Raw genomic sequence first — 25256 nt, 5'->3', positions numbered from 1 at the left:
ACAGCTGGACCCCGCAGTACGACCTATCAGGCTCAAGGCCCGCCGGGTCCCGTTCGCCCTGAAACCCCGTATAGACGAGGAATTGGACCGGCTCGTGGAGCAAGGAGTGCTGGAGCCTGTGCCTAATGCCACCTGGGAAACCCCGATCGTTACACCCGTCAAGCCTAATGGTTCGGTCCGCATCTGCGCAGACTACAAATGTACCATAAACAAGGCCCTCATGGCCCACGCATACCCAGTGCCAGTGGTCAGCCATGTCCTCGCCACCCTGGCTGGGTCAAATTTTTTTGGCAAGCTGGACTTGGCCCAAGCCTATCAACAGCTGCCAGTAGATGAAGCCACAGCAGAGGCACAGACGATTGTGACGCACAGGGGAGCGTTCAAGGTAAAGCGGCTGCAATTCGGTGTCAGCGTGGCACCAGGCATATTCCAGAATCTAATGGACTCGCTGCTTAAAGGGATTCCTGGCGTCACCCCCTTCTTCGATGATGTGTTGATTGCCGGGCCCACGGCAGAGGAGTTTGAGGACCGCCTTCGCACCGTTCTGCACCGTTTCCAGACGGCGGGTCTCAAGGTGAAGCGGGAAAAGTGTCTACTAGGAGTGCCTCAGGTGGACTTTCTGGGATTTATGGTGGATGCAGAAGGGGTCCACCCGACTGGGGACAAGGTACGGGCCATTTGTGATGCCCCAGCGCCCAAGGGCAAGACTGAACTTCAGGCCTTCTTGGGGCTATTGAACTTTTACCATGCCTTCCTTCCTCATAAGGCAGCAGTAGCAGAGCCCCTACACAGACTCCTGGACAAGCGGGCCCCTTGGGTGTGGGGCCAGCGCCAGGAGGCCGCATTCCAGGCAGTCAAGGACTTGCTCGTCTCAAACTCGGTCTTGGCACACTTCGATGAGAGGCTGCCGGTGGTGCTAGCATGCGACGCCTCACCCTACGGCATCGGCGCTGTCCTTGGACACCAACTCCCAGATGGAAGAGAGGTGCCAGTGGCATACTTTTCCCAGACACTCACCGCAGCCGAGCGGAACTACTCGCAAATCGACAAGGAAGGTCTGGCAATCGTGAAGGGGGTAAAAAAATTCCATGATTTCTTGTACGGGCGGCCCTTTACCGTGGTGACTGATCACAAGCCGTTGCTTGGTTTGTTTGCCCCCGAAAAGCAGACCCCCCAAGTGCTGTCTCCTCGTGTCCTCAGGTGGTCAATTTTCCTTGCCGGCTACCAGTATGCACTGATTCACCGCCCTGGGAAAGCGATGGGCCACGCAGACGTCCTCAGCAGGCTACCACTACCAGAAACAGGCCCCGACCCAGCACCCGCACAAGAGGTTATGAGCCTGGAGTTGCTTCCCGACCGCCCTATTCAGGCACAAGAAGTTGCACACCATTCCAAGAAAGATAGGGTCATCTCCCGGGTCCTGGACTGGGTGTGGAGGGGATGGCCCAGCAGCAGCCCCGGGCCAGAATTCGCTGGCTACACAACCCGTAAACATGAACTGTCGGCCCACAAGGGGTGCCTGTTATGGGGAAGCAGGGTCGTAGTTCCTGAACCCCTTCGCAAAAGGGTCCTTGCAGCCCTTCACGAGACACACCCAGGGGTAGTGAGAATGAAGGCCCTCGCCAGGAGTTATGTATGGTGGCCAGGGATTGACGGAGAGATAGAGACCTGGGTCAAACACTGCCAGGCCTGCCAAGAATCCCGCCCAGATCCCCCAAGGTCCCCAGTGCAGTCCTGGGAGTCCGCCCGAGCACCATGGTCACGCCTGCACGTGGACTTCGCGGGCCCCTTCCAGGGGAAAACATTCTTCATAGTGGTGGACTCCTACACCAAATGGCTGGAAGTCACACTGGTACCATCCACTTCTACGTCCGCAGCCATCCGGGTACTACGCAGGCTGTTTGCAACCCATGGACTCCCTGACACTCTCGTCTCAGACAACGGAACTGCATTTACGTCAGAGGAATTCCAGACCTTCACAGCGCAGAATGCCATCCGCCACATCCGCTCAGCACCATTCCACCCTGCCACCAATGGTCAAGCAGAGCGCATGGTGCGGACCACCAAGGACAACCTACGCCGCATGACGCAAGGGGACTGGGAGTACCGCCTTGCCACATTCCTTCTAGCACAGCACAGCACCCCCAGCTCAACGACTGGCCGGAGCCCCGCTGAACTACTAATGGGCCGGCGCCTTGCAATCAGACTGGACCGCCTCCACCCCGACAGAGCTCAGGATGAGGTAGTGGTGGGTGAAGGCAGGAACCCCCGGACCTTTGTGGCCCAGGATCCAGTGTACGCAAAGAATTTTGGGGCAGGCCCGGCATGGGTACCCGCCACAGTCACCAGGGTGACAGGCCCCGTGTCATACGAGGTGCTAACAGAGGGGGGGCAATGCTGGCGCCGCCACTGCGACCAGCTACGGCGACGATTCCCAGGAGAAAACCAGGAGGAGGACAGGTCAGAGGAGTCCCAAGGGAACAGTGGGGCATTGAGACCCGTAGAGCAGGAGGGGCTGGCAGGGGAGGCAGAATCAGTAAATACTGAGAGGACCCGCGAGGCCGAAAGGGCACCGGAACCAGAGCCACGACAGAGCGAGCTGGTTGCGCCAGACCAAACAGCCCCATCACAACCAGCAGCCTCGGAACACGAGCCAGAACCAGAACCCCTGACCAGGGAACAGCCCAGGCCGCAACGCACACGTAGGCGACCAGTGTACCTTGAGGACTATGGATGCAACCTCCCAGGCACTACTGGAACTTAGAGGGGAGGGGTGTTATGTACTGAGTTGAATAGGATCCAAACTGCAGCAGGCTGATTGGTCCTAGAACAATAGGATTGAGATTGCAGCAGTCTGACTTGTCCCAGAACAATAGGATTGAGATTGCAGCAGTCTGATTGGTCCCAGAACAATAGGATTGAGATTGCAGCAGTCTGATTGGTCCGCAGGAGCCACCCAATCCAGCTCCAGGTGGAAGTGAATCTGCACTCTGATTGGCATACAGGAGTATCCCTGAATTAACCAATCACGTGGGGCCCATTGTGTAAATAGTGTATATAAAGCAAACGTTTTGGGGGAACTACATTCCTCACTACTATGAGCTGAATAAAGAGCATGAAATTCACACTCGACTCCGAGTATCTTTCAGAGCGGTAGACTCGTAATCTGGGGAACCGGGTTCGTGTCTCCACTCCTCCACATGCAGCTGCTGGGTGACCTTGGGCTAGTCACACTTCTTTGAAGTCTCTCAGCCCCACTCACCTCACAGAGTGTTTGTTGTGGGGGAGGAAGGGAAAGGAGAATGTTAGCCGCTTTGAGACTCCTTCGGGTAGTGAAAAGCGGGATATCAAATCCAAACTCTTCTTCTTCTTCTACCTCACGAATCTGCCTAATCCTTGAGATAACCAGTGGAGACCCTGCTCTGTGTCCCACCACTGTCAGTGGTTCAATTAATGGTGACATCAGGTAGGATCTTTTTAGCAGTAGTGTCTAGATTGTGTAACTCTCCCTGCAAGAGATTCATATGGGCTTCCATACTGCAGGTTTTCTGACTCTCCTTAAAAGCATTATGTTTCAGTTTCAGTTAAAAAGAGTTAAGAACTATCTAAAACATTCAAAAAATGACTATATCAATTATAAGCCCCAAAAAAGATTAAAACACATGCCAACTTTCTACATGTCTGGACAGGCTTGCCTAAACAAAAATGTTTTAGCAGGCAATGAAAATAGTACAGTGAAAATAGTACATTTTTTGCCTCTTTGTTTTTTTTGTTTGGTCTGGATTTGTCCCCTTTGCTGCGGCAGCGCGGCACAGGCTTTTAAAATCTTAAACCTATTTTAATAATTTTATTGTTTACTTTTTAATGGTGTTGTATGGTGTTTTGTGTAAAGGCATGGACCTCACAAACCTAATAAATGTTGTTGTTGTTGTAATGAAAATAGTACAGTGAAGGCGCCTTCCTGATGTCATTATGAAAATCTGGCTTTGCTATTCTGACCTAGTTCTGCCACGGTGTGCATTCTGAAATTTGCTAGACTCACTGACCTTATATTCTGTTATTTTCCCAAGGATGTAAGACCTTAATGACATGATTGCTAATGTGAAAATTGCCAGGGTTTGCACTGCTATCTGTTCATACAAGTCTCTGATAGGGATACAGTAATAATCTATTGTACAGGCTTGAAAGTGCATACAATGCCATAGTAGACATCCTCTGGATTTAACCATATGAAATGCTAGCCTCTGTTGTATTGTATTGCTTTGTTTTATATTTTTATTGGTGTAAACCACTTAATCAATTAGTTAAGTCACAGATCACTGGGTGGTAAGCCATGCTAAGTACTAAGACTAGACCCATTGAACCCACTGAAAGTGTAACAGAGATTGACTCCTGTATTGTACTTTGTGTGTGCGGCTGCCCTTGAAAAAGCTCCATAAACTGCAATTAGAGCAAAATACGACAGCCAGGTGCTGGTTGGGGCAGTGGCTTGAGTGCATATAACCACCATTTTACAACAGCTACACTGGTCGGCAATTGAGTTCCAGGCCCAATTCAAGGTGCTTATAAAAAAAGGTAAAGGGACCCCTGACCATCAGGTCCAGTCGTGTCCGACTCTGGGGTTGCGGTGCTCATCTCGCTCTATAGGCCGAGGGAGCCGGCGTTTGTCCGTAGACAGCTTCCGGGTCATGTGGCCAGCATGACAAAGCTGCTTCTGGCGAACCAGGGCAGCGCACGGAAACGCCGTTTACCTTCCCGCTGGAGCGGTCCCTATTTATCTACTTGCACTTTGACATGCTTTCGAACTGCTAGGTGGGCAGGAGCTGGGACCGAGCAACGGGAGCTCACCCCGTGGCAGGGATTCGAACTGCCGACCTTCTGATCAGCAAGCCCTAGGCTCAGTGGTTTAACCCACAGCGCCACCTGGGTCCCGTAAGGTGCTTATACTTCTGTTTAAATCCCTGAATGACCCGGGTCTCATGTAGCTGAGAGAATGACTGCTCCCATCCAAACTTGCCCATGCCTTGAGATCTGCAGTGGTTCCTGTGCAGGGAGAAGTACATAGCACAGGGTCCTGGGAAAGGGCCTTTTCGGTGGTGGCTTTGCATCTATGTAATTCCCCACTGGGGTGCATCTGGCCACTTCCCTATACTCATTTAGGAAACAGGTCAAGACACACCTCTTCTGGCAAGTTTTTGGAAGTGGGCTGGGCTTAAGATTCATTTGTTTTTTTTTCACAGCTGGAATTTTATGGAACTGAACAACAATTTCATGATGATTTTTCTTCTGTGTGTCTGAGTAAAGGAATTGTTTTCATTATACCTGATTTGTATTCTATTGCTTTGTTTTATATTTTTATTGGTGTAAACCACTTAATCAATTAGTTAAGTCACAGATCACTGGGTGGTAAGCCATGCTACGTACTAAGACTAGACCCATTGAACTGAACGGATATGAGTAACTTAGAAGCATTAATTTCAGTGGGCCACTCTGGTTAGATCTCAGTTGAATACAACCCATTATACTTAGAGAAGGGTGGGTTAACATTGATAGCATTGACATGAATGTTAATATCATATGATGAAAAGCAATGAAAACAATCTCACTGACCTGGTATATTTGCATACCCTGAGGTGGTTTCTCACGGAACTCGCCTAAAGCACTGGCATATTTCTTTGGCAAGTCAGGATACTTAGACGGATTCTGCGGGAAGACAAATTAATTATATATTACCTCAATTTTTCCCAAGCAATTCTTCAGGGGCAAGCAATCATATAATGGCAATTCGTTGCCCAAATATGTACAACCAGGGTGCTGAAATTAAGGCATGACTTGCACAACTTCTTCTGGCATGTCCTTTCTACACAAAGTGGGGAGGTTTCCAGTCATGTAGCAAAATCTCCACTTATAACATTTTAACAAACTTTTTTAATTTTTGCAAAAAGTTGTATTCAAGCCAACATGAAGCACTGGCTGAATGAAAACAGCATGGCATCTGTTACATAGGAAGAAAGGCCAGCTGTATGCAAGACAATTTGTCTACATAGGTGCAGAAAAAAACGGTGTGTAAAAATTGTTAATGGAAACAATTATCTTTGGTAGGGGCAGGAAAGTAGGAGGAGCATTGTTTTTAGGAGGAGGGATAGTTTATTTCTTATCCACTGTCAGGGATTTGCCTTCTCCTTGCGAGGAGAGCCCAGGGGGAGCTCCTACTCGTGAGGAGAGCCTAGGCGGGAGTACTCCTCGCGGGGAGAGAGGGGAAGGTGATCCTGCTAGTGGGGAGGATCAGGGTAGGGAACCTCCTCGAGAGGAGGTCTTGCTCAGGTACAGGGAGCCCCAGCCACTGCTGTCATCTGACTCCTCTCAAAGCCCATCACCAGAGCAATCTCCCGCGGAAGAGGAGGAGCCGCCGAGGGTCAGGGATGCTGGGCAGAGACCCAACAACGCCAGCCAGAGGCGATCAGAGGGGGAGTTGCAGCTTCCTGCACCAGCACAGCATGGGGGGGGGGGTCGGGGGACACAGAAGACGTCGTTTCAGGGTGCCGAGGCTTTGGTGCTGGGCGGGAAACAGGAGGGGGGCACTTCCGGATTCTGCAAGCGAGTGAGCGGTCATGTTTTTAGCTAGCTCTGCACTGTAAATAGTTATGCACAATAAAGTAATCTTTAGTGTAAGAGGACTCTGTCGTTACTCATGAGCAACACCGTGGTGTACCCTGACATCCACCTATAGTGAACACAAGGAAAAGCCTTGTTGGATCAGACGAAAGGTCCATCTGGTCCAGAATTCTGTTCTCATAGTGGCCAACTGGGTGCCTATGGAAACTACGCAAGAAGGAGATGAAGACAATGGCACCCTCTTATATGTGTTGCAACCCACTTGTATTCAGAGGCATGTGTGCCATAAGCAGCATGTGAATATGTACCCAGCTCAATTACTAACTGCTTAGAGAGAAGAAGAAGAAGAAGAAGAAGAAGAAGAAGAAGAAGAAGAAGAAGAAGAAGAAGAAGAAGAGGAGTAGTCTCAAAGCGGCTAACATTCTCCTTTCCCTTCCTCCCCCACAACAAACACTCTGTGAGGTGAGTGGGGCTGAGAGACTTCAAAGAAGTGTGACTAGCCCAAGGTCACCCAGCAGCAGCATGTGGAGGAGTGGAGTCGCGAACCCGGTTCACCAGATTATGAGTCTACCGCTCTTAACCACTACACCACACTGGAGAATAAAGCACACACCAAAAATAAGGCCAGGCTTGCTCTTGTGCCATTAATATCAGCTTGATTTACAGCAGAGGTATTTCCTATACCACATAGCTTTTGGGAACTGAGTGAACAGTTGCTGGAGACTGGAGTGAAAAGGTATAAGGCTTTCTACTCAAAAAGGAGGGGTGATTATTATTTTCTCTCCACCTTTGCTTAATACCCAGCCTGATGAAGAGCTCTGGAGAACCCCAAAGGCTTGGGTGCCATTTTGTGACACTGTTCTTAAAGATATAGCCCTACTTTGTTCTTTGGGGTGTTATTTACCATGTTCTTTAAACCTTGTAGCACTTGCAGATAAAATCTGAAGAAGAAGCTGACAAGCAGAGTTCGTCTGTATTCCACTTTTGCTCCTGGGGCTGAAGGAGAGAGGATAATTTCTTCAAGAATTAGCCTGCAAGCTTCATTCAGCATCTCTTCATCCCAGTTGCTGCGGGGAGAAATAATACAACCAAATAAGTTTATTTTAGCAAACGATAGATATATATATGCAGTGTTTTGAAGGGGTAAGGAGAAAAACGTTTCCAAATGCATTTATTACAGTGACTTTGATAATCCGAAGAAGTGTGCCTGCACACGAAAGCTCATACCAAGAACAAACTTAGTTGGTCTCTAAGGTGCTACTGGAAGGAATTTATTTATTTTTTATCTTGTTTTGATAATGACACTTTGCCACAAGAAAACTCAACAGATGGGATTTCATTTCAGGTTTCTCAGGAACTGAGAAATAATATTATTCAAAATAATATTATTCAAAATAGGCCCGTTCTATGGTAGGAAAATAGATTGCATAATATGAACCAGTCATAGCTAATCTTGATACGGAAGAACATGACGTTAGTGACCCAGCCTACATCATCCACAGTGAGCATTAGGAACATATGGATATAACACTGAAAGTCGTTGATCAGAATAATCAGTCTCTAACAGTGACCAGTCAGATGAGATGCCTTGAGAAACTCACAAGCAGGATATGAAGATGTTCATAGGTCATGACTTGACTAATACGGAACGATGAAGTTAAGATTTGTGTCATCTTGACCCAAATAAGTAAGAGTTAATTGAATGTGGAAGGTTTTGTTTTATTCAACATTGTGTTTTAAAGTTGTAACCTGCCCTGGGACCTTAGGGAGAAGGTTGGGTAATAAATGAAAAAAATGAATGAATGATCTTGCCGCAGTTCAGGGAACTGAATTATATGAAATCTAGTCCTACAATTCCCTGGGCCCACAGAATTGGGGGGTCGGGAAATCCCAGAAAACTGATGGAAATATATGTATAATTGTTCTCTTAAATTTTATCCCAAATTCATATTCACAGAAATTGCAGTTCTTCTTCACTTCCCACTCCAGTGTGGTTTGGTGAAATGTTGGAGAGGTGCTTTTGTTTGTTTGTCTTTAAGAACAGCATTCTGAGTCATGATATAAACCAATTTTGAAATGAAGAGATTTGCCCACCTTAAAAAAAAAAGTTTCTCATTACTACTTGCAGACAAGGTTTAAGTACAGAGAGAGTTTAATTTTCCTAGCTTCCAGCTTCTGACATCCAGGTGGGCAAAGCTGGAAGCAAGAAACAGCTACAGTGGTACCTTGGGTTAAGAACTTAATTCGTTCTGGAGGTCAATTCTTAACCTGAAACTGTTCTTAACCTGAGGTACCACTTTAGCTAATGGGGCCTCCTGCTGCCGCCGCACGATTTCTGTTCTCATCCTGAAGCAAAGTTCTTAACCCGAGGTACTATTTCTGGGTTAGCGGAGTCTGTAACCTGAAGCGTCTGTAACCTGAAGCATCTGCAACCCGGGGTACCACTGTATTCCTATATAATGTCAAATGGTATAGTCAATATACCAGTACCTTCCAATGAGCTTCTGACAGGTATTTCTTGCGCTCACTGTGGTAGGACCAATGCCACCATATAAAATAGCCATGTCCTCGATGACACCAGTGCCTGGCTGGAAAAGGACTCTCATTGAAGAATTTGTCACAGACAATGCATTTTTTCGGCGCTCAGCCTGTCGGAATGCTGACACAAATTCATCCTGGCAGGTGCAAGAAGGAGAAATTGGGTTATTTTACTGCCCTCGCCATGCTAGTAGCTTCAGGTGACATTATACATAAAGAGACTTCCGTGAAACAGTCAGTAAGGGTCAAATTACATGTTACATTATTTGTGGTTTTTATAAAAAGCATAGTTACCCTTGCCGCTTTTATTTTGGAAGGAAATAACATGTGCAAAGCTTCAGTCTGGAATGTGTTCCCAATCTGGGCCCTGCTCCTGTTTCCCTCTGAAAACCGCTCTCTTCACAGGCAACTGTTTGCCCTTAAATGCGTACAGTTTACTACAAGAAACACATTCAGGAGTAAAAACACCAGACAGGGGAGAATTTTATTGTGGGACAATGCAGGGCCCTGATCTAGATCAAGGATCTATTTCAGATTGGGGCCCCAAAACTGATTTTCTTCAGAATGGAAGTGGCCAGTTTAAGAATGCTTTTTAAAGGCATATGAACAATGCAATGTGTAATTTCACCCTGACAGATTGTCACCTTCAATCATACATATATGTGCCACACAATAAACTACACCATAAACTTGCTGGGAAGATGTTGGCATCCTAGCTCATGTATACACAGGGCAATGCACACGTGGTTGGTTGTTAACCAGGCATGTCCAACAGCTGGATTGCGATCTACTGGTAGATCTCAGGGGTGTTCCAGGTAGATTGAGGGATCTCCGGGGTGCTCCTGATTGATCCCCCTGGAAAGCTCAACAATTCTGGGGCACCTTCCCCCAAAAAAGCTTAACAACTCTGGGGCACCTTCCCCAAAAGATCAACAACTCTGACCACCCCTTCCCAAAAAAGAGATCAACAACTCTTGGCAATGACAATGGGTAGAGCACTGCCAGTTTTTTTTTTATAGTGGGAGTAGATCACTGTCTCTTGGGAGTTGGATGTTCCTGATATAGACTATACTTCCTATCAAACTCAACCACACTCAGTTGTTGTTTTATTCTTGCTGTATAGGAGTGGATTAAAGAAGGGAGTTGATAACTATGGCATCACATAGGCCATTCAGCCATCCAAGAAATCTGGATATCATTCGTCTACAGCAGCCCTCCCCAGTCTCCAGATGTTTTGGTCTAAAGTTCCCATCAGCACCAGGCTGGTCAGGGATGAGAGTTGTAGTCCAACATCCCAAGGGCATCAGGTTGAGGAAAGCTGCTCTAGAGAGATGGTGAAGGCAATGTGGCTGCTGACTGGTGAAGGAAATATTACTACCCATGGCACATAGGCAATCAACACTGCTCACAGGTGTAGCATATTTTTGTAGTTCTTCAGAAACCTGCAATACCTATGTGCCCAGTGGTAAGAGTGGGACAAAAGTTAATGAGTGTGTGCATCGAGACATGCTTGAGGAATTGGTTATTTGTAAATTCTAGTAAGAAATAAACTGATCTGAACTTTCCAGGGCTAATATAGAATCGAAGAATCATAGAATTGTAGAGTTGGAAGGTTGAATCCAAATGAGAGCGAAAGGGACTCAAGAGTTACAATTTTTTTTAAAAAAAATGTTGGTCTCTCTGTTCCCACACCCCTGAATATATTTTGAGAAGACTACCCATTTTATTAAATGCAGCTTTATTTACTTTTTCACTGCATGCTTTTTATGTATTGGCATATTGATTTAATGAAGTATGACTGCTATTTTGTCCTGTCTGTGAATTTTGCGTAGGATTTTAATTGTTATAGGGTGTTGGCCATTTGAGGTGTCAATTTTCTAACTGAAAACCAGAGGATAAATATAATAAACAAATAAATGAGCAACAGGGAGCAATATGTCTCTCATTAAACTTCCCACCCTCACTGATCCCTGGGTAATTTACATGTGATTTTTTTTTACTGGTAGATAAATACTTGGAAATATGTTGCCTCTCTCTCCAGGAATGTGTTGACCTGCCATTTATGTGCCTGCATGGACTAATTTATGTTGAGATTTTGATACAAATATTGTCTTGCCCAACCTAAGTGTTCCAATGGTGCAGAAGACATCTTGTGTTTGGAGGGGTGGGGAGGAAAACATACAGACACAAACTAACAAACACACAACTTACTTCCTTGGAGAAAGGGATAAACACAGAGACTATGACCTCTCTTGGTGAAAGGTCTGCCTGTGGCAATCGCGCAAGGAATTCATCATTCAGGGGAATCTGTCGTGATCCATCTGATAGAGAAAATAATAGCCTTTAGAGAATGAGCTCTTAACAGATACTGATTTTATCTGTCCCATGCAAGAGAAAAATACCCCCTGCATCTATTCAAGCTCTGAGGCAGAGCTGGCCCTCTTCAACGGCTGATTTACCCAACAGAAACATTTGTATGAAGGGTGCTGACAGCTATAAATATAATTCTAGCCATTTCAGATGCTCCCAATTTGTAGCCAAGGTAGCATTGCTCAGAATTTTGCAAGATCAAACCTGCACACTTGTCAGTTGGCATTTGTCATTGACTTCCACTTGTTTATTATTATATATTGTCTTACTGGGCAATATTATATATCATAGACTTCATGTAATAATATATCACCCTGCATTTTGCTGTAGTAACAGAACATCAGTTAGCAGGTTTCCTCTCTCTCTCATCATAGTCGTAAGAGCAAAACAGGGGGAAGGAAAGTAAGGAATCTGCAGTCTCCCAATGACTTCTGCTTTTAGGAGATGGTTTTATTCCCGCCCCCTCCCCACTATTATGAAATTGAATCACATCCACACCACCCGTTTAAAGCATTCTTGTACCACTTTAACAGCCACGGCTTCCCTAAAGTATCCTGGGAGCTGTAGTTTGTTAAAGGTGCTAGCAATTATAGCTCTGGTAAGGGTCTCCTAATAATTCTCAGCTCAACCAAGAAACAGGTAGTTCACAGTCCCTAGAACATGGGTAGGTAAACTAAGGACAGGGGCCAGACCTGGTCCAATTGCCTTCTCAATCTGGCCCGCAGATGGTCCGGGAATCAGCGTGTTTTTACATGAGTAGAATGTGTCCTTTTATTTAAAATGCATCTCTGGGTTATTTGTGGGGCATAGGAATTCATTCATTTTCCCCTCCAAAATATAGTCTGGCCCCCCACAAGGTCTGAGGGACAGTGGACCGGCTCCCTGCTGAAAAAGTTTGCTGACCCCTGCCCTAGAATATAGGATCTATGTTTACGAATAAAACATTGGAAAATACTTACTAGATGCTATGTTACTGTTGATCAAAGTGTCTAAAGCTTTATTAACAGTTTATAAGAGCAGAAAAAGTTCCTAGTCAGTTGATACGCTCACCATTTGTATTTGGAACTGTTATTTCATTGTGTACATTTTGATCAAACTACCAAGTGCAGAAATGTATGCAATGGGAGACATTGCCTTTTACCTATTGATACCAGATTCAGAAGCGCATTCCCAGCTGCCAGGACAGGGTTCAGATCCCAGGTCGATCCTCTGCTCACAATATGTCCTCCTAAAGACTAATGGACAATGATATCACTGTTAATACTACTAAATTGTGTATAACTACATTATTATTATTATATCCTTTATTTATTATTTCTTAAAATTTATACACTGCTTGATTGTAAAAACAACAACCCTCAAATGGCTAAAAAACACACAACCCCATTTCCCCTCTCAAAGGATTCTGGGCGCTGTAGTTTGCCAGTCACAGAGTTACAATTCCCAGTGTCCCTTAACAAACGACAGTGTCCAGAATTCTTTGAAGAGGGAAATGTGCTTAGCATGTGTTTTAGAGGTATATTGTGTAAGTTGGATTCAAATCCAAAGTTTTAAAAAACATTATTTATTTAAACAGGAGAGTGGAGGGGGACGACAACGACAAACTATGCATGTGTTGTTTTCCTTACGTTTTTAAAATGAAAACCAGCTTTGGAAAACTGAGTTTGACAACAGAGGAAAATGATATAGATACAACATTAATGGGATGTATAAATGTTATGGGAGGTGACTGCTCTGTGTGCCTTGGCACTAATGAGACACTTGAGTGCCCCTTAAAATAAAATACTTGCAAATCTTTCCATTGACTTGTTGTCAGTAAGAGAGTTGGGACTTTTTTGATTTGGACAGGCAGGTGGGTTTGTGAATCACGGTGTAGGTGGTGAACGTGTCTGGAGGCGGTTGGATGATGGATGGCGGCTAACAGATTGAGGTTGAATCCTGACAAGACAGAAGTACTGTTTTTGGGGGGCAGGATGCATGCAGGTGTGGAGGACTCCCTGGTCCTGAATTGGGTAACTGTGCCCCTGAAGGACCAGGTGTGCAGCCTGGGAGTCATTTTGGACTCACAGCTGTCCATGGAGGCGCAGGTTAATTCTGTATCCAGGACAGCTGTTTATCAGCTCCATCTGGTACGCAGGCTGAGACCCTATCTGCCCGCAGACTGTCCTACCAGAGTGGTGCATGCTCTAATTATCTTTCGCTTGGACTACTGCAATGCACTCTATGTGGCGCTACCTTTGAAGGTGACACGGAAACTACAACTAATCCAGAATGCAGCAGCTAGACTGGTGACTGGGAGCAGCTGCCAAGACCACATAACACCGGTCTTGAAAGACCTACATTGGCTCCCAGTATGTTTCTGAGCACAATTCAAAGTGTTGGTGCTGACCTTTAAAGCCCTAAATGGCCTCGGTCCAGTATACCTGAAGGAGCATCTCCAACCCCATCATTCTGCCTGGACACTGAGGTCCAGTGCTGAGGGCCTTCTGGTGGTTCTCTCGCTGCGAGAAGCCAAGTTACAGGGGACCATACAGAGGACCTTCTTGGTAGTGGCACCCGCCCTGTGGAACACCCTCCCACCAGATGTCAAAGAGAAAAATAACGACCAGACTTTTAGAAGACATCTGAAGGCAGCCCTGTTTAGGGAAGCTTTTAATGTTTAATAGACTATTGTGTTTTGTTGGAAGCCGCCCAGGGTGACCGGGGAAGCCCAGCCAGATGGGTGGGGTATAAATAATTTATTATCATCATCATCACTAAGACCACATCTTGTGTATTTAGAAGTGGGCACTATACAGCCAGTTGTCTATCCTCCAAACGCTGGGAAAGATGAGGAAAAGCAAAAATGACTCAGGCAATTTTAAGGACAGAGTGGGGTCCTTCACACAGACAAGTCTATCCCTCCTTCATCACCCCATAATTCTTCCTTTATTGCCAAATGTTCACCCTTAGTGATCCACCTGATAGTTCTGGAGCAACGGGGAAGGAAGCCCATGGCAAATGCTTTAGCAGTACAGCCCAGAGCATTGGATAGGGTGCAAATATTTATGGGAGAATGGAGGGCAGAACTGTGAAGCCATGGCAGGAAGTAATCCGTACCTGGTCAAAGGAAGCAAGGTGGGAAACCTACCGCCAAATTCCTAACTTGTTCTCCAGCAAGGGTCCTCAGTTGCTTCAGCAGCACACAATAAATCTTTGACTTTTCCACTGGGAGTTCTGGTGTGATGGTTAATAGGAAGTCCCTCAGCTGGGCAAGATGGATTGCTGCACCGATCAAGATCCCTGGAACCAAGCAATTTTCACAAGGGTGGGGGGGAGAGAGCACAAATGGGCATATTTAAACAGTCACACAGTCCGCAGGCAGAGTTGGTGTTTGTCATGATAAGGGGCAGCAAATAACTGATATATGCAATCATCTATAGGGTTGAAGCCAGACAGAGCTGGAGCAATTTACTAAGCCAGTGGAATGTTCCTCAGCTAAAGCTTAGGCAAGTGTAAATTACCCCTATTTCAAACTCTGTTCAGGAGCAGCTCTACTGCTGGCTGGGCCGGCCTAAGCCAGGCAGAGTGGAAATAAGCCTTTTAAATAAAGTTTTGTTTGGAACACCCTATTTGCTGGCATAGGTTCTGCCGGGTTGCCAGGTCATGTGATAGAGCTCGGTGGAGATAGGATCCACCGTTATTTCTCCCACAACTACCCCAGAACACCTGTTTTTCAGGGCTTCTGCCAGAGTAGGATCTACCAGTCTCACCTGAGCTAGCTGATCCATGGCGACAGATTTGTGCCAGGGTATCTCCAGATGATCCAGGATCTGGGGCTCACACCAGCATAGCCTGGTTGCACTAGGAACCAGCTGACTAAGCAGGATCTTAACTCCCTCATCCTGGTGAATCTTGGGTTTGTATTATCTCCTGACTTATAAACCAGGTAAAGGTAAAGGTAAAGGGACCCCTGACCGTTTAGGTCCAGTGGCGGATGACTGGGTTTGCGGTGCTCATCTCGCTTTACTGGCTGAGGGAGCCGGCCTTTGTCTGCAGATAGCTTCTCCGGGCCATGTGGCCAGCATGACTAAGCTGCTTCTGGTGAACCAGAGCAGCGCACGGAAATGCCGTTTACCTCCCCGCCGGAGCGGTACCTATTTATCTACTTTCATTTTGACATGCTTTTGAACTGCTAGGTTGGCAGGAGCAGAGGTCGAGCAACGGGAGCTCACCCCACCGCGGGGATTCGAACCACCGACTTTCTGATCGGCAAGCCCTAGGCTCTGTGGTTTAGACCACAGTGCCACCCGCGTCCCTTATAAACCATGTAGATAACATCAAAATAACAGGTGAAACATTGTCTACTAAATATGTATGCAAATAATAGATGAGAAAATGATATCTCTAAGATGTGTACAGTACATCCATCCAGACACAATGGCCTCAATCTAGCCAAAGTCAATAAAGGCAGAGTCCTATTGAAATCCATATTGTTTTAAAGCTAGCCACAACTAGTTCCATGATTGCTATGGGACAATGGGTCTATCCTTCAATGTATGATGGCAATACCTTATTCAGTGAAGCCCACGAGTTAAGAATTATCGCTTGCCTATATTCACAATGGCAATGCATACGGTGTTTATCATTGTAGCACAGTACATTAAGTACAGTTTATCACCACCCAAAGAACTAAAACACTGATCCCCAATGGTTGCCCCAGTGACTACTCAGAGACGTACCACTGTCTCCAACTTCAGTAACATGCAGATCTGGGATCCTAGTAGGATGAAGGAGAACGGGATGATAGACACAAAGAAGTTTCATATCAAGACCTAAAAGGGGCAAAATCACAATGAGATAAAGCAGGACTATAAGCAAGGTGGAAGAAACAACTTTGGGGGGCACCAGCCCCCTCAAATATTTTATTGGGGGGGGCAAAGGGACCTCAGCCTCTAGGAGTTGGCTCCAATCAATGCACACTCTGTCACATCTAGTCAGTCCCTCAAACAAGGTTAGAATCACATTTTTAACTGCCTCATGCATTAAAAACAACACACACCCTCTTGCAAGTTTAAACCTAGCACAGCAGCTTGAATCTTTCTCCCCAATGAGCTAATTTTCTATGTACAGGGAGATTTTGTTTTTTTACACAGCAAGCATTCAAAAATCAGATTCCATACCTGCTGTCTACAGTATTACAGTCCATTCTACCAATTCTGAATTCTGCTACATTATTCTGCTGCATACATCAGTCTCCCCACTATTAGAGTCACCTCATATCACCAAATTTAGCCTGAAGTGTTCTGCATGATCCATGAACAACTCAATGCATTGACAACCGCTACATCAGGCTTCTATTTTCAGTGATATTACTAACCAGGAATAGCCAATGTACCGGTAGATGCCTTCTGGCATACAGCTCCCATTATCCTTGGTCAGTGGTCATGTGATACATCTGGGGGCACCATGTTGGTGACCCCTGGTCTAGGTATAGTTGTATGCATGTATATAGATGTCAAAATGAAGCTAGCAGCTTCATTTTATCTTAAACTTTCAGTAGCTTTCCTTGCAGATGTTGCTTCATGCTATGCACACTTTGATCACGTCCACACCATATTTTCAAGGCGCATGTCTTCTCCCAAAGAATGCTGGGAACTGTAGTTTGTTAATGATTCTGGTAACTGCAGCTCTGCCATGGGTAAGCTGCAGTTCCAAATAATATTTGGAGGAAACCACAACTGCTAAAGTGGCATAAGTGTGCTTTAAAGGTATGATTCACAATTCTATGATTTGTGTGACCTCTGTGCTGATTGGGTGACTATCTGGGGCTGCATTTACATACCTACACTTGTGTTTCCTACAACAAGAGGTGCATTTGGGTAGTTGGCTTTCAGGTTGACAAGCTCTTGTAGAGACACGGGAGAAATCCAGGTGGTTCTCTCTCCATTGAAAACCAGTGTTTTTCCTTTGCTTTCTTCAGCCAATCTCTGTGAGGAAAAGCAACATGGATATAGTATTGCACAATGCTGAATGACATACAAACATAGCTGTTTCAAGGAGAACCAAGCCCTCTTTAATCCTGAACCACACCTACAGTTAAGTGTTAAGCACTTTTCCCAGGATAGCTCTGTAAGAAACTATGGTGTTGGTGTTGTTTTGTGCATCCACAACATAGAGGAGATTACGTTTACGGCAATTTAAAAACTACAAGAATTTCTGACTTTAAAAACAAGTGTGTAAGGAAAAAAGAAAGAAAACATTTCCAGAGAGTTTTCAACGGTGTTGATAAGGAGGACAAAGTAGCAGCGATAGAAAAACTCCACAGAGATGTGAAGTTGCTGTCTTTTTATACTCTAGTAAAGAGGTCTGAAATCCATGATGAGAAGGCAATTGGGGAAAATAACCCATGCATCCTTCTGGTAACCCCAATGAAGGAGGGATGCATTTTCAAGGGAGACCTGGTAAGCAGGTGGGGGGTCGGGTAAGTGTGTTGGGGTTGTTTGGGGAAATGCAACCCTGAGTGAGCGCTTAGAACCCGCTGGAATCTTGCTACCACTCAGCAAATATTGTAACAATATGCAAACACACACACACACACTTACACAGTATATTATAGACTCCTTCACAACAGACATGAACAAATTTCTCCTACCATTAGTTCAGGAGGAAATATATAATCCTGGGTTGGGTCAATGGGATGAAATCTTTCAGGCTTGCATAGACCTGAGCACATCTATAGGAAAAGAAAAGAAGGCTTGATATTAGCATGCACAGGAAGTGGAAAAGAAGGGTATAATATACCTCTAACAGTAGCCAAAAATTTGGGGCCCATGAGCCCATTTGGAGTTTCTTAAGGGAGTGCTGTAGGCAACACCCCCATCTGCTTGCTTCTCTCCCCACTCCCCCTGGACCCAAATACAGACATAAGGAGACAAAACTCAGTCACACACATATTTGCTTCCAGTAGCACCTTAGAGACCAAGAACAGACTTAGTTGGTCTCTAAGGTGCTACTGGAAGGAATTTTTCATTTTATTTTGTTTTGACTATGGCAGACCAACACGGCTACCTACCTGTAACCCATATTTGCTGTTCATACTAGTATTGGCAAAAGTCAGGCCCAGGAGAATGAAAATGGATCGTCCTGAATTTGCAACATGGTGTTCCCAAAACATTCAAATTAAAGCTTACAATGGTAGGCAGCATAGTAAAAATTAAAAAATTAAAAGAATTAAAAAAACCACAGATCTTGTGCTTACGAGCAAGTCAAAACCATTGATCCAAGGCACAGGTCCTCATGAACAACGAAACCACCAACAAATCACCAAACACATCTGTGGCCATAAGAGGTGATCTGTGCTTCAGTGATGGTTTTGAGGGGATGCTTTGTAAACATTACAAGGAAACCTTAAGGGTACCTCAGTTCCAGGTTTTTGGACTATTTCAGTGCTGGAAAACACCAGAACTGTGATTTTTACAGTTCATTCATTGGAGACACATGCGATCTAAGATGATGGCCATTCCAATTTACCGGTACTTCCCCCAGTCACCCAAAGAGAGTGGTTAACAAAGGACAGGCAAGGGAGGAGAGGAGAACTTCCCTGGAAATTTTGGATTTGCATGATTCGAAAAAGTGAGCAATTTGGTTGCACTGTAAGTTACAGCACAGCAATCTTGCGTTCTTCAAGCTAATGATTTATTAAATGGTCTGCACCAGCATTTCAAACTCTTACCCTTTCCCCCTGGCCCCATCTCCAACCCAGCACCAACCCTCTGCTCTGCAAGAAAGCACACAGAGATTTTTGCCTACCATCATGATGACACAAACCTAGTCAGGGGTGCCAACTTGAATAAAATATGGGGGTGGGGAGGTAAGCCCCGCCGACATAACTGATCACATGACGCACCACACACACACACACACACACACACACACACACACACACACACCATTTTAATAGCAACACCCATCAACTTTATGGGGCCTGGTACCCTCAAATATTTTATTGGCGAGTCCCAAGGATATAAAATCACATTGTGGATGACCTTTGTTTGGACAATGTCACCACCATTTAATTATTTGGAACATAACATGTTCTACTCTTTTTTTGTGTAAATGCATTAGAGCAGTTCTCCTCAGATGACATTAATCCCTACTTTTAAACACAAATAACCAAAGCTCTCTTTACAGAGTGGTCCGCTGCCAATTTAAGATTTTGCTTAGCAAACACCCAGATAGTTAAGCAGGTTTAGAGCTTCCTCTGCAATGTTGCACAAGGGTGTGGTGATTATATTTCGCTGTTGTGTAAGAAACACAAGCTCCGTTTAAACCATTTTCGACCTTCACACTCATCACAAAGCTTATGAAAGGATTACGAACATGGCATAAATCCTCTTTGCCAAAACTTGCCTTATTGCAAAACTGTATTAGAAGAGTGGAGGGAAATGCTGACAACTGAAAACATTAACACTCACCTATCATGTTACATGTCCTGTGTTCATACCCACTGCGGGTCAGAGCTAGTCTAATAAGAGTTCACTTGGATGCGTGAGAAGGGAGCTAAGCCACCTCGCCCTCTGAAAGCGATGCCTGTGTTTTTACGTTCCAAGTTTTACAGATCTGGCTTCTCCCTTCTAGGATTACCAAATGCTCCAGAGACTCTCATTAGACCTCTGAAACATAATTTAGCAAGCAAAATTGCACTCTGTGTGTTTGTTTGTGTGTGTGAAGGATTTTGGGGTGTATCGATCAATGCACACAGGGAGGGTTAACCCTCCTCTCCCTTACCATGACTCCAACCCCTAGTACTTCCCTGTGTGATAATTAAGCTTGAAAACAGTTGACAAGCACCACTTCGGGACTTTTTTCAAACCTAATTGCCACCTGGGAAGGTAGGTAGAGGAGGGGAGGTTGTATGGTGCCCCATAGCAGTGGAACATTTGAACACAATACCATCAACCCTCCCCGCCACAGCTTTGCAAAATCTGTTGCAAAATCGCATTAAGCTTGCACTGCTTCTGAAAGATGGATCCGGTTCTCACTAAACGTCAGAGGAATGCTGGCAGTTCTGGTGAACTGGTATTTTGTACTGTTTAACGTGGAACTACAGTTTCTCCTCTGGTTAGAAACTCTGTGATCCTGGGTTGACCTGAATAAAATCCTGGGTTGGAGAAAGATTTACGACTACCTGTATTTTTCGCTCCATAAGACGCACTTTTTCCTTCTAAAAAGTAAGGGGAAATATCTGTGCATCTTATGGAGCAAATGGTGGTCCCTGGAGCTGAATTGCCCAGGGGCCAAAAGAGGATCATGCTTTTTATTTTACAAAGAGAAAAGGGAGTGTTGAAAGGACCCCGCTCAGCAGCTGATCAGCAAGAGATCTGGAGAGAGATAAGAGTCCCTGGCTCCCTTTCAACCCCACCCCCTTGCCCAGGCCTCCATTGTTGAATGTGCTGCAGAGGGAGGTTGTTTTATTTCCCCAGCGACATGTGACTGGCTGATTAGATTATCTGCCTGGAAACTGTAGAAAAGGCTCCCTTTCCTTTAGAAGCTGCAGAAATGTGAGTTGAACTCCATAAAAACGGGGCTTTTCCTCTTTGCTTTTCCCCCTTTGCAAAAGGAGCTTTGCTTTTCCCCCTTTGCAAAAAAAGCTGCAAAACTTTTAGCTGATCCTCAAAAAAAACCAGGGCTTTTCCCTTTGCAAAAAGCTGCAAAACCTTTAGCTAATCCTCAAAAAAACAGGGCTTTTAGAGGAGGAAAACCAGAAAAATATTTTTTTTCTTGTTTCCTCCTCTAAAAACGAGGTGCGCCCTATGGTCTGGTGCGCCCTATGGAGCGAAAAATACGGTAATTACTTTCCGACATTCTCACTGCCCAGGCTTGCACCCCAGGGAGATCACTTCAGTGCTGCTAACTTCACCCCCGGAGGCGCACTCCATTGTCGCTCGAGACAGACAGGTGCCAACTTTCTATCAAAACACTGCTATTTTTCTGGGAAACTATGTTCCCTTTCAGAGTAGGGCTGGGATTGCTCCGAACCTTGCTCTCATCTGGCAAGATGGTGCTTTGAAGGATGGATCAGCATCTATGTATTTCTGAGCTCAGTCACATTCTGTGATATTTGTACAATCTCTCTCTATAGTTGCTGGTTCCTCGGATTTCATGTGACTCTGTAAACCAGGGCCGGGGAACTGCAGTGGCAGATTTATAGATAAGCGTAGTGTACACAGAGTTAGGGCCCCCTGCAGCTTAGCCCACCCCCACTAATTGGTATCCATTCCTAACTGAGTGAATACCTTCAAAACGTAACTGCAAACAATGAATTGTCATTGTTGAATTATAGCATTTTAGTGTGTTGTGTTGTTTCCACTCCCCGTTTCTCCTACTCCCCGTTCGAAGTCAGAGAAAAGGCTGTTCCATTAGGGTGTGAAGGCTTTCCTCAAGTGGAAGTTTTAAACACCAAGAGAAACTCATTGGAACTTGCGTAAAGATTGCACACGTTCAGTCATTGTGTGATAAACGTAGGAATTAGAAAGTGGTTGCTTACCCGGTTTCCTTCTCTAGAACACGAGTGTTCGTCTTTACCTTCTTTCTCTTCCGCTTCTTTCTCTTTCCCTTCTTTCTTTTCCCCTTCTTTCTCTTCCCCATCTTTATCCATGCAACATTTCCCACTCCCTGCCAGTGGGCAGGATTCCTAAAGAAAGAATTCATTCAATAGCGCTACAGAGGGTTACCCCATTCCAAGCAATGCATACGAGTTTTTAAGGCTGCAAGGTGAAGCAAGCCCTTTGGAACACAGCCAGGTCCTTTATATACAGTATTTATTTGTGGCATTTTCACCCAGCCCTTTAGCCCCAAAGGCTATCAAGCGGCTTACAAAATACTAAGAGAACTTTTGAGAAAACATGCGTAGGTTTGCACTTGTAAAAAATACGTGTTTAGATGTTTGTTGTGTTTATGTCCTTACATTAATACCCTACCTTTCTCCCATCATGGAACCCAAGTGGCATCCACATGGCTCTGAAGAAGTCTCTCAACCGAGCACCGAACAGATTCAGAACTGCTTAGCTACAGTAAAATTGTAGCTTCATGGGCCTTTAGATCAGGCACAGGCAAACTCCGGCCCTCCAGATGTTTGGGACTACAATTCCCATCATCCCTAGCTAACAGGACCAGTGGTCAGGGATGATGGGAATTGTAGTCCCAAACATCTGGAGGGCCGGAGTTTGCCGATGCCTGCTTTAGACCATATCCTGAAATTCTCTCTTTCTCACTCACTCACTCTCTCTATCTCTCTCAACAGGTCATTGCCAGATTTCTCCCAGAAAGGGTAAATCCAGATCAACAAGGGATGAGGAGATGAGGAGAGCCTGACAAGGACATTAGGTAGACTCTGAAAAGTGTGCATGAGGAGCACCAGCTCTACAAGGTACAGTGTTGCCTCGCAAGACGCAATTAATTCGTTCCGCGAGTCGTTTCGTATTGCGAAAAATTCATCTTGCGAAGCACGGTTTCCCATAGGAATGCATTGAAATTTAATTCCCATAGGAATGCATTGAAATTTTCGTCTTGCGAAGCATGGCCATAGAAAAATTCGTCTTGCGAGTCACCTAAAAAAAATCGCAAAACCCTTTTGTCTAGCGAGTTTTTCGTTGCGCGAGGCATTCGTCTTGCGAGGTACCACTGTATACCCCTCACTGGAAGCACTCTCCAACTCATGTTCCTCAGCAAGTGATATTCACTAAATACCATCCAGAGGCATGGTATTGGAGGTGATAGACAGCCATAATGACTAGCAGCTATTAGTAAAGCGAGTTCTCCTTCATGGAGAGCACGTGTTGCGGTGGGGGCCTAGCAAGTCACCCGTCTGTTGCTGGGCGGGATCGTCTGGATGGCCAAGGGCTATGATTGGGCTCTGTGGTTCGTTGGGGAGAATTGCATGTAGCAATTTGTGATGGACAGCCCTGAGGCTATAAAGGTTGCTGGCACGCAGCGTGAGCCCCTCTTCGCTGCGTGCAACGGATCACCCGCCCTCCCTCCCTTTAATTTGGGCTGCTGTGTTGACCTTGCTATACCTGTCATGGGGTCGTCTGCTTTTGGGGCAGGGGCCTGGTAGGAAATTTTTCCATTTGGCTGATTGGCTGGTGCCATTTGGTTTTCGCCTACTGCGTAGCAATTATTCACAACTTGTAAGGTTTGCGGTTAGGCATTGGTTATTGAATTGGTTGGTGGAGGGGAAGTGGTTGGCTGTGCCTGCCCCTCCAATGCTGCTGCTTCATGGGGAATTCCGTTAAAGGAATCCAGGGGCTCACCATGCTTTTGTCCGTACCCCCTGGTCAGGGGCTAGGGCCATGCAAGAGCCCCTGGGAACTTTAGGGGAGAGGCAAGGGCCTGACCACCCGGCTCCCATTCTCTCCCCAAAGTGTTTTCCCTTTACTGACTTCCGTAAGGCGGGCGGATGTCAGTCTGTCCCCAGCCGGGGACAGATAGTCAGAACCAATGCCTAAGCAACCAGTCACATTTTGTATTTAAGTTGTGGCCTCCCCGGCATCTCCACCAAAAAAATAAATAAAAAAACAACCAAAAAAATAAAATAAAAATAAAGTTGTGGCCAAAATTATGCCAAAAACCTTAAACTTAAATTCCTGTGTGAAGTGTGTGCTTATTTGTGGGGTGGCTTGGAGACCTCGACATGCAACCTTATCCTCTGTGAATTTGCCTAATTCCTTCTTAAGACCATCCAAGTTGGCATTCACCTCCACATATTGTGGTAGAGAATTCTATGCACTGTGTAAAGAGGGAACAATACACACTTTTCCTTAATCGTCCACCATTCAGCTTCTGGGGATGTCTCTGGGAGACATAGAGAGAGCCCTGACCACTTAGACCAAGCAAAAATTTTATATCCCTCTAGTCTATCATGTCACTTTGGCGAAGGGTCAAAAGTGCCTTGTTCCTTTGTGTATACCAACAAATAGCAACTTTAACAGTGTTATTTATTTTTCTATTTGTTTCTCTTACCGGAGAGAAAGCACTGAAGCTGTCAATTATAGGTCTGTATCCTGTGCAACGGCACAAATTGCCTGGAAGGAACGATCAGACACAGAGATAAATAGATCAAAGCTACAGTTTTGCATGTCACCTGAACCTAGCACTTCAATTCAACTTGTGTAACAGAGATCAAGGGCAACTAACTTTGGCAGGGATTTGGCCAGGATTTGCATACAAAACAAAATAATAATAATAATAATAATAATAATAATAATAATAATAATAATGTAGCCTTAAAGGGGGTAATCTCTCTCTGTCTGTCTCTTGCATACACACTGCTTCTTTTCCTTATCCATGTATCTGAGGATATGTTGATCAAAATGTAATATTGTTATATGTTTTAATTATTTGGCGGATGCTTTTTTGGGCTGTTAGAACTTAAAATAAAGAACGAGAAGAAATAGGTAATGGTACTTGGACCCAGTAAATTTGCTCTTCTAGGGTGGTGGGCTGAATATGACCTGTTGTCTGCTAGTTAGCCTGGACCCTACTGAGCCATAAGCAAAATGCATGTGCATTTCAGAAATGGGCCTTCAGAGCACACAGGCACCAGATGACACCAAACAACAGAGCAATACAAAGTTGTAGGGTAAGTGTTCTGCTACTAACTAGGGATGGGGGAACCTGTCAATTTCAGTCCCACTCATTTTCTCGTGTTCTGCATTTAGGCATCAGTTTGTGATTATTATTTTTTTAAGTCC

The 25256-nt window shown here is 45.3% G+C and overlaps 1 protein-coding gene across 2 annotated transcripts in view; it reads right to left on the bottom strand.

Annotated features, from left to right (window-relative positions):
- Positions 1 to 25256, bottom strand: part of LOC117058297 (aldehyde oxidase 4-like) — a 72619-nt gene that overhangs the window by 36165 nt on the left and 11198 nt on the right. For both annotated transcript variants that reach the window (XM_033169388.1, XM_033169380.1), the window contains exons 6-16: positions 24526 to 24587; positions 22052 to 22198; positions 18158 to 18238; positions 17348 to 17492; positions 16245 to 16337; positions 14654 to 14805; positions 12665 to 12758; positions 11365 to 11474; positions 9106 to 9290; positions 7520 to 7682; positions 5611 to 5703 (exon numbers count right to left, since the gene is read on the bottom strand). In XM_033169388.1, coding sequence (XP_033025279.1) covers positions 5611 to 5703; positions 7520 to 7682; positions 9106 to 9290; positions 11365 to 11474; positions 12665 to 12758; positions 14654 to 14805; positions 16245 to 16337; positions 17348 to 17492; positions 18158 to 18238; positions 22052 to 22198; positions 24526 to 24587 — 1325 coding nt within the window. The remainder of the gene's footprint in view (positions 1 to 5610; positions 5704 to 7519; positions 7683 to 9105; positions 9291 to 11364; positions 11475 to 12664; positions 12759 to 14653; positions 14806 to 16244; positions 16338 to 17347; positions 17493 to 18157; positions 18239 to 22051; positions 22199 to 24525; positions 24588 to 25256) is intronic.

The sequence above is a fragment of the Lacerta agilis genome, chromosome 1 (assembly GCF_009819535.1).
Source record: "Lacerta agilis isolate rLacAgi1 chromosome 1, rLacAgi1.pri, whole genome shotgun sequence".
Classification (NCBI taxonomy): domain Eukaryota; kingdom Metazoa; phylum Chordata; class Lepidosauria; order Squamata; family Lacertidae; genus Lacerta; species Lacerta agilis.
Note: the sequence above shows the minus strand (reverse complement) of the source record. Positions and strands in the feature narration are given on the sequence as shown.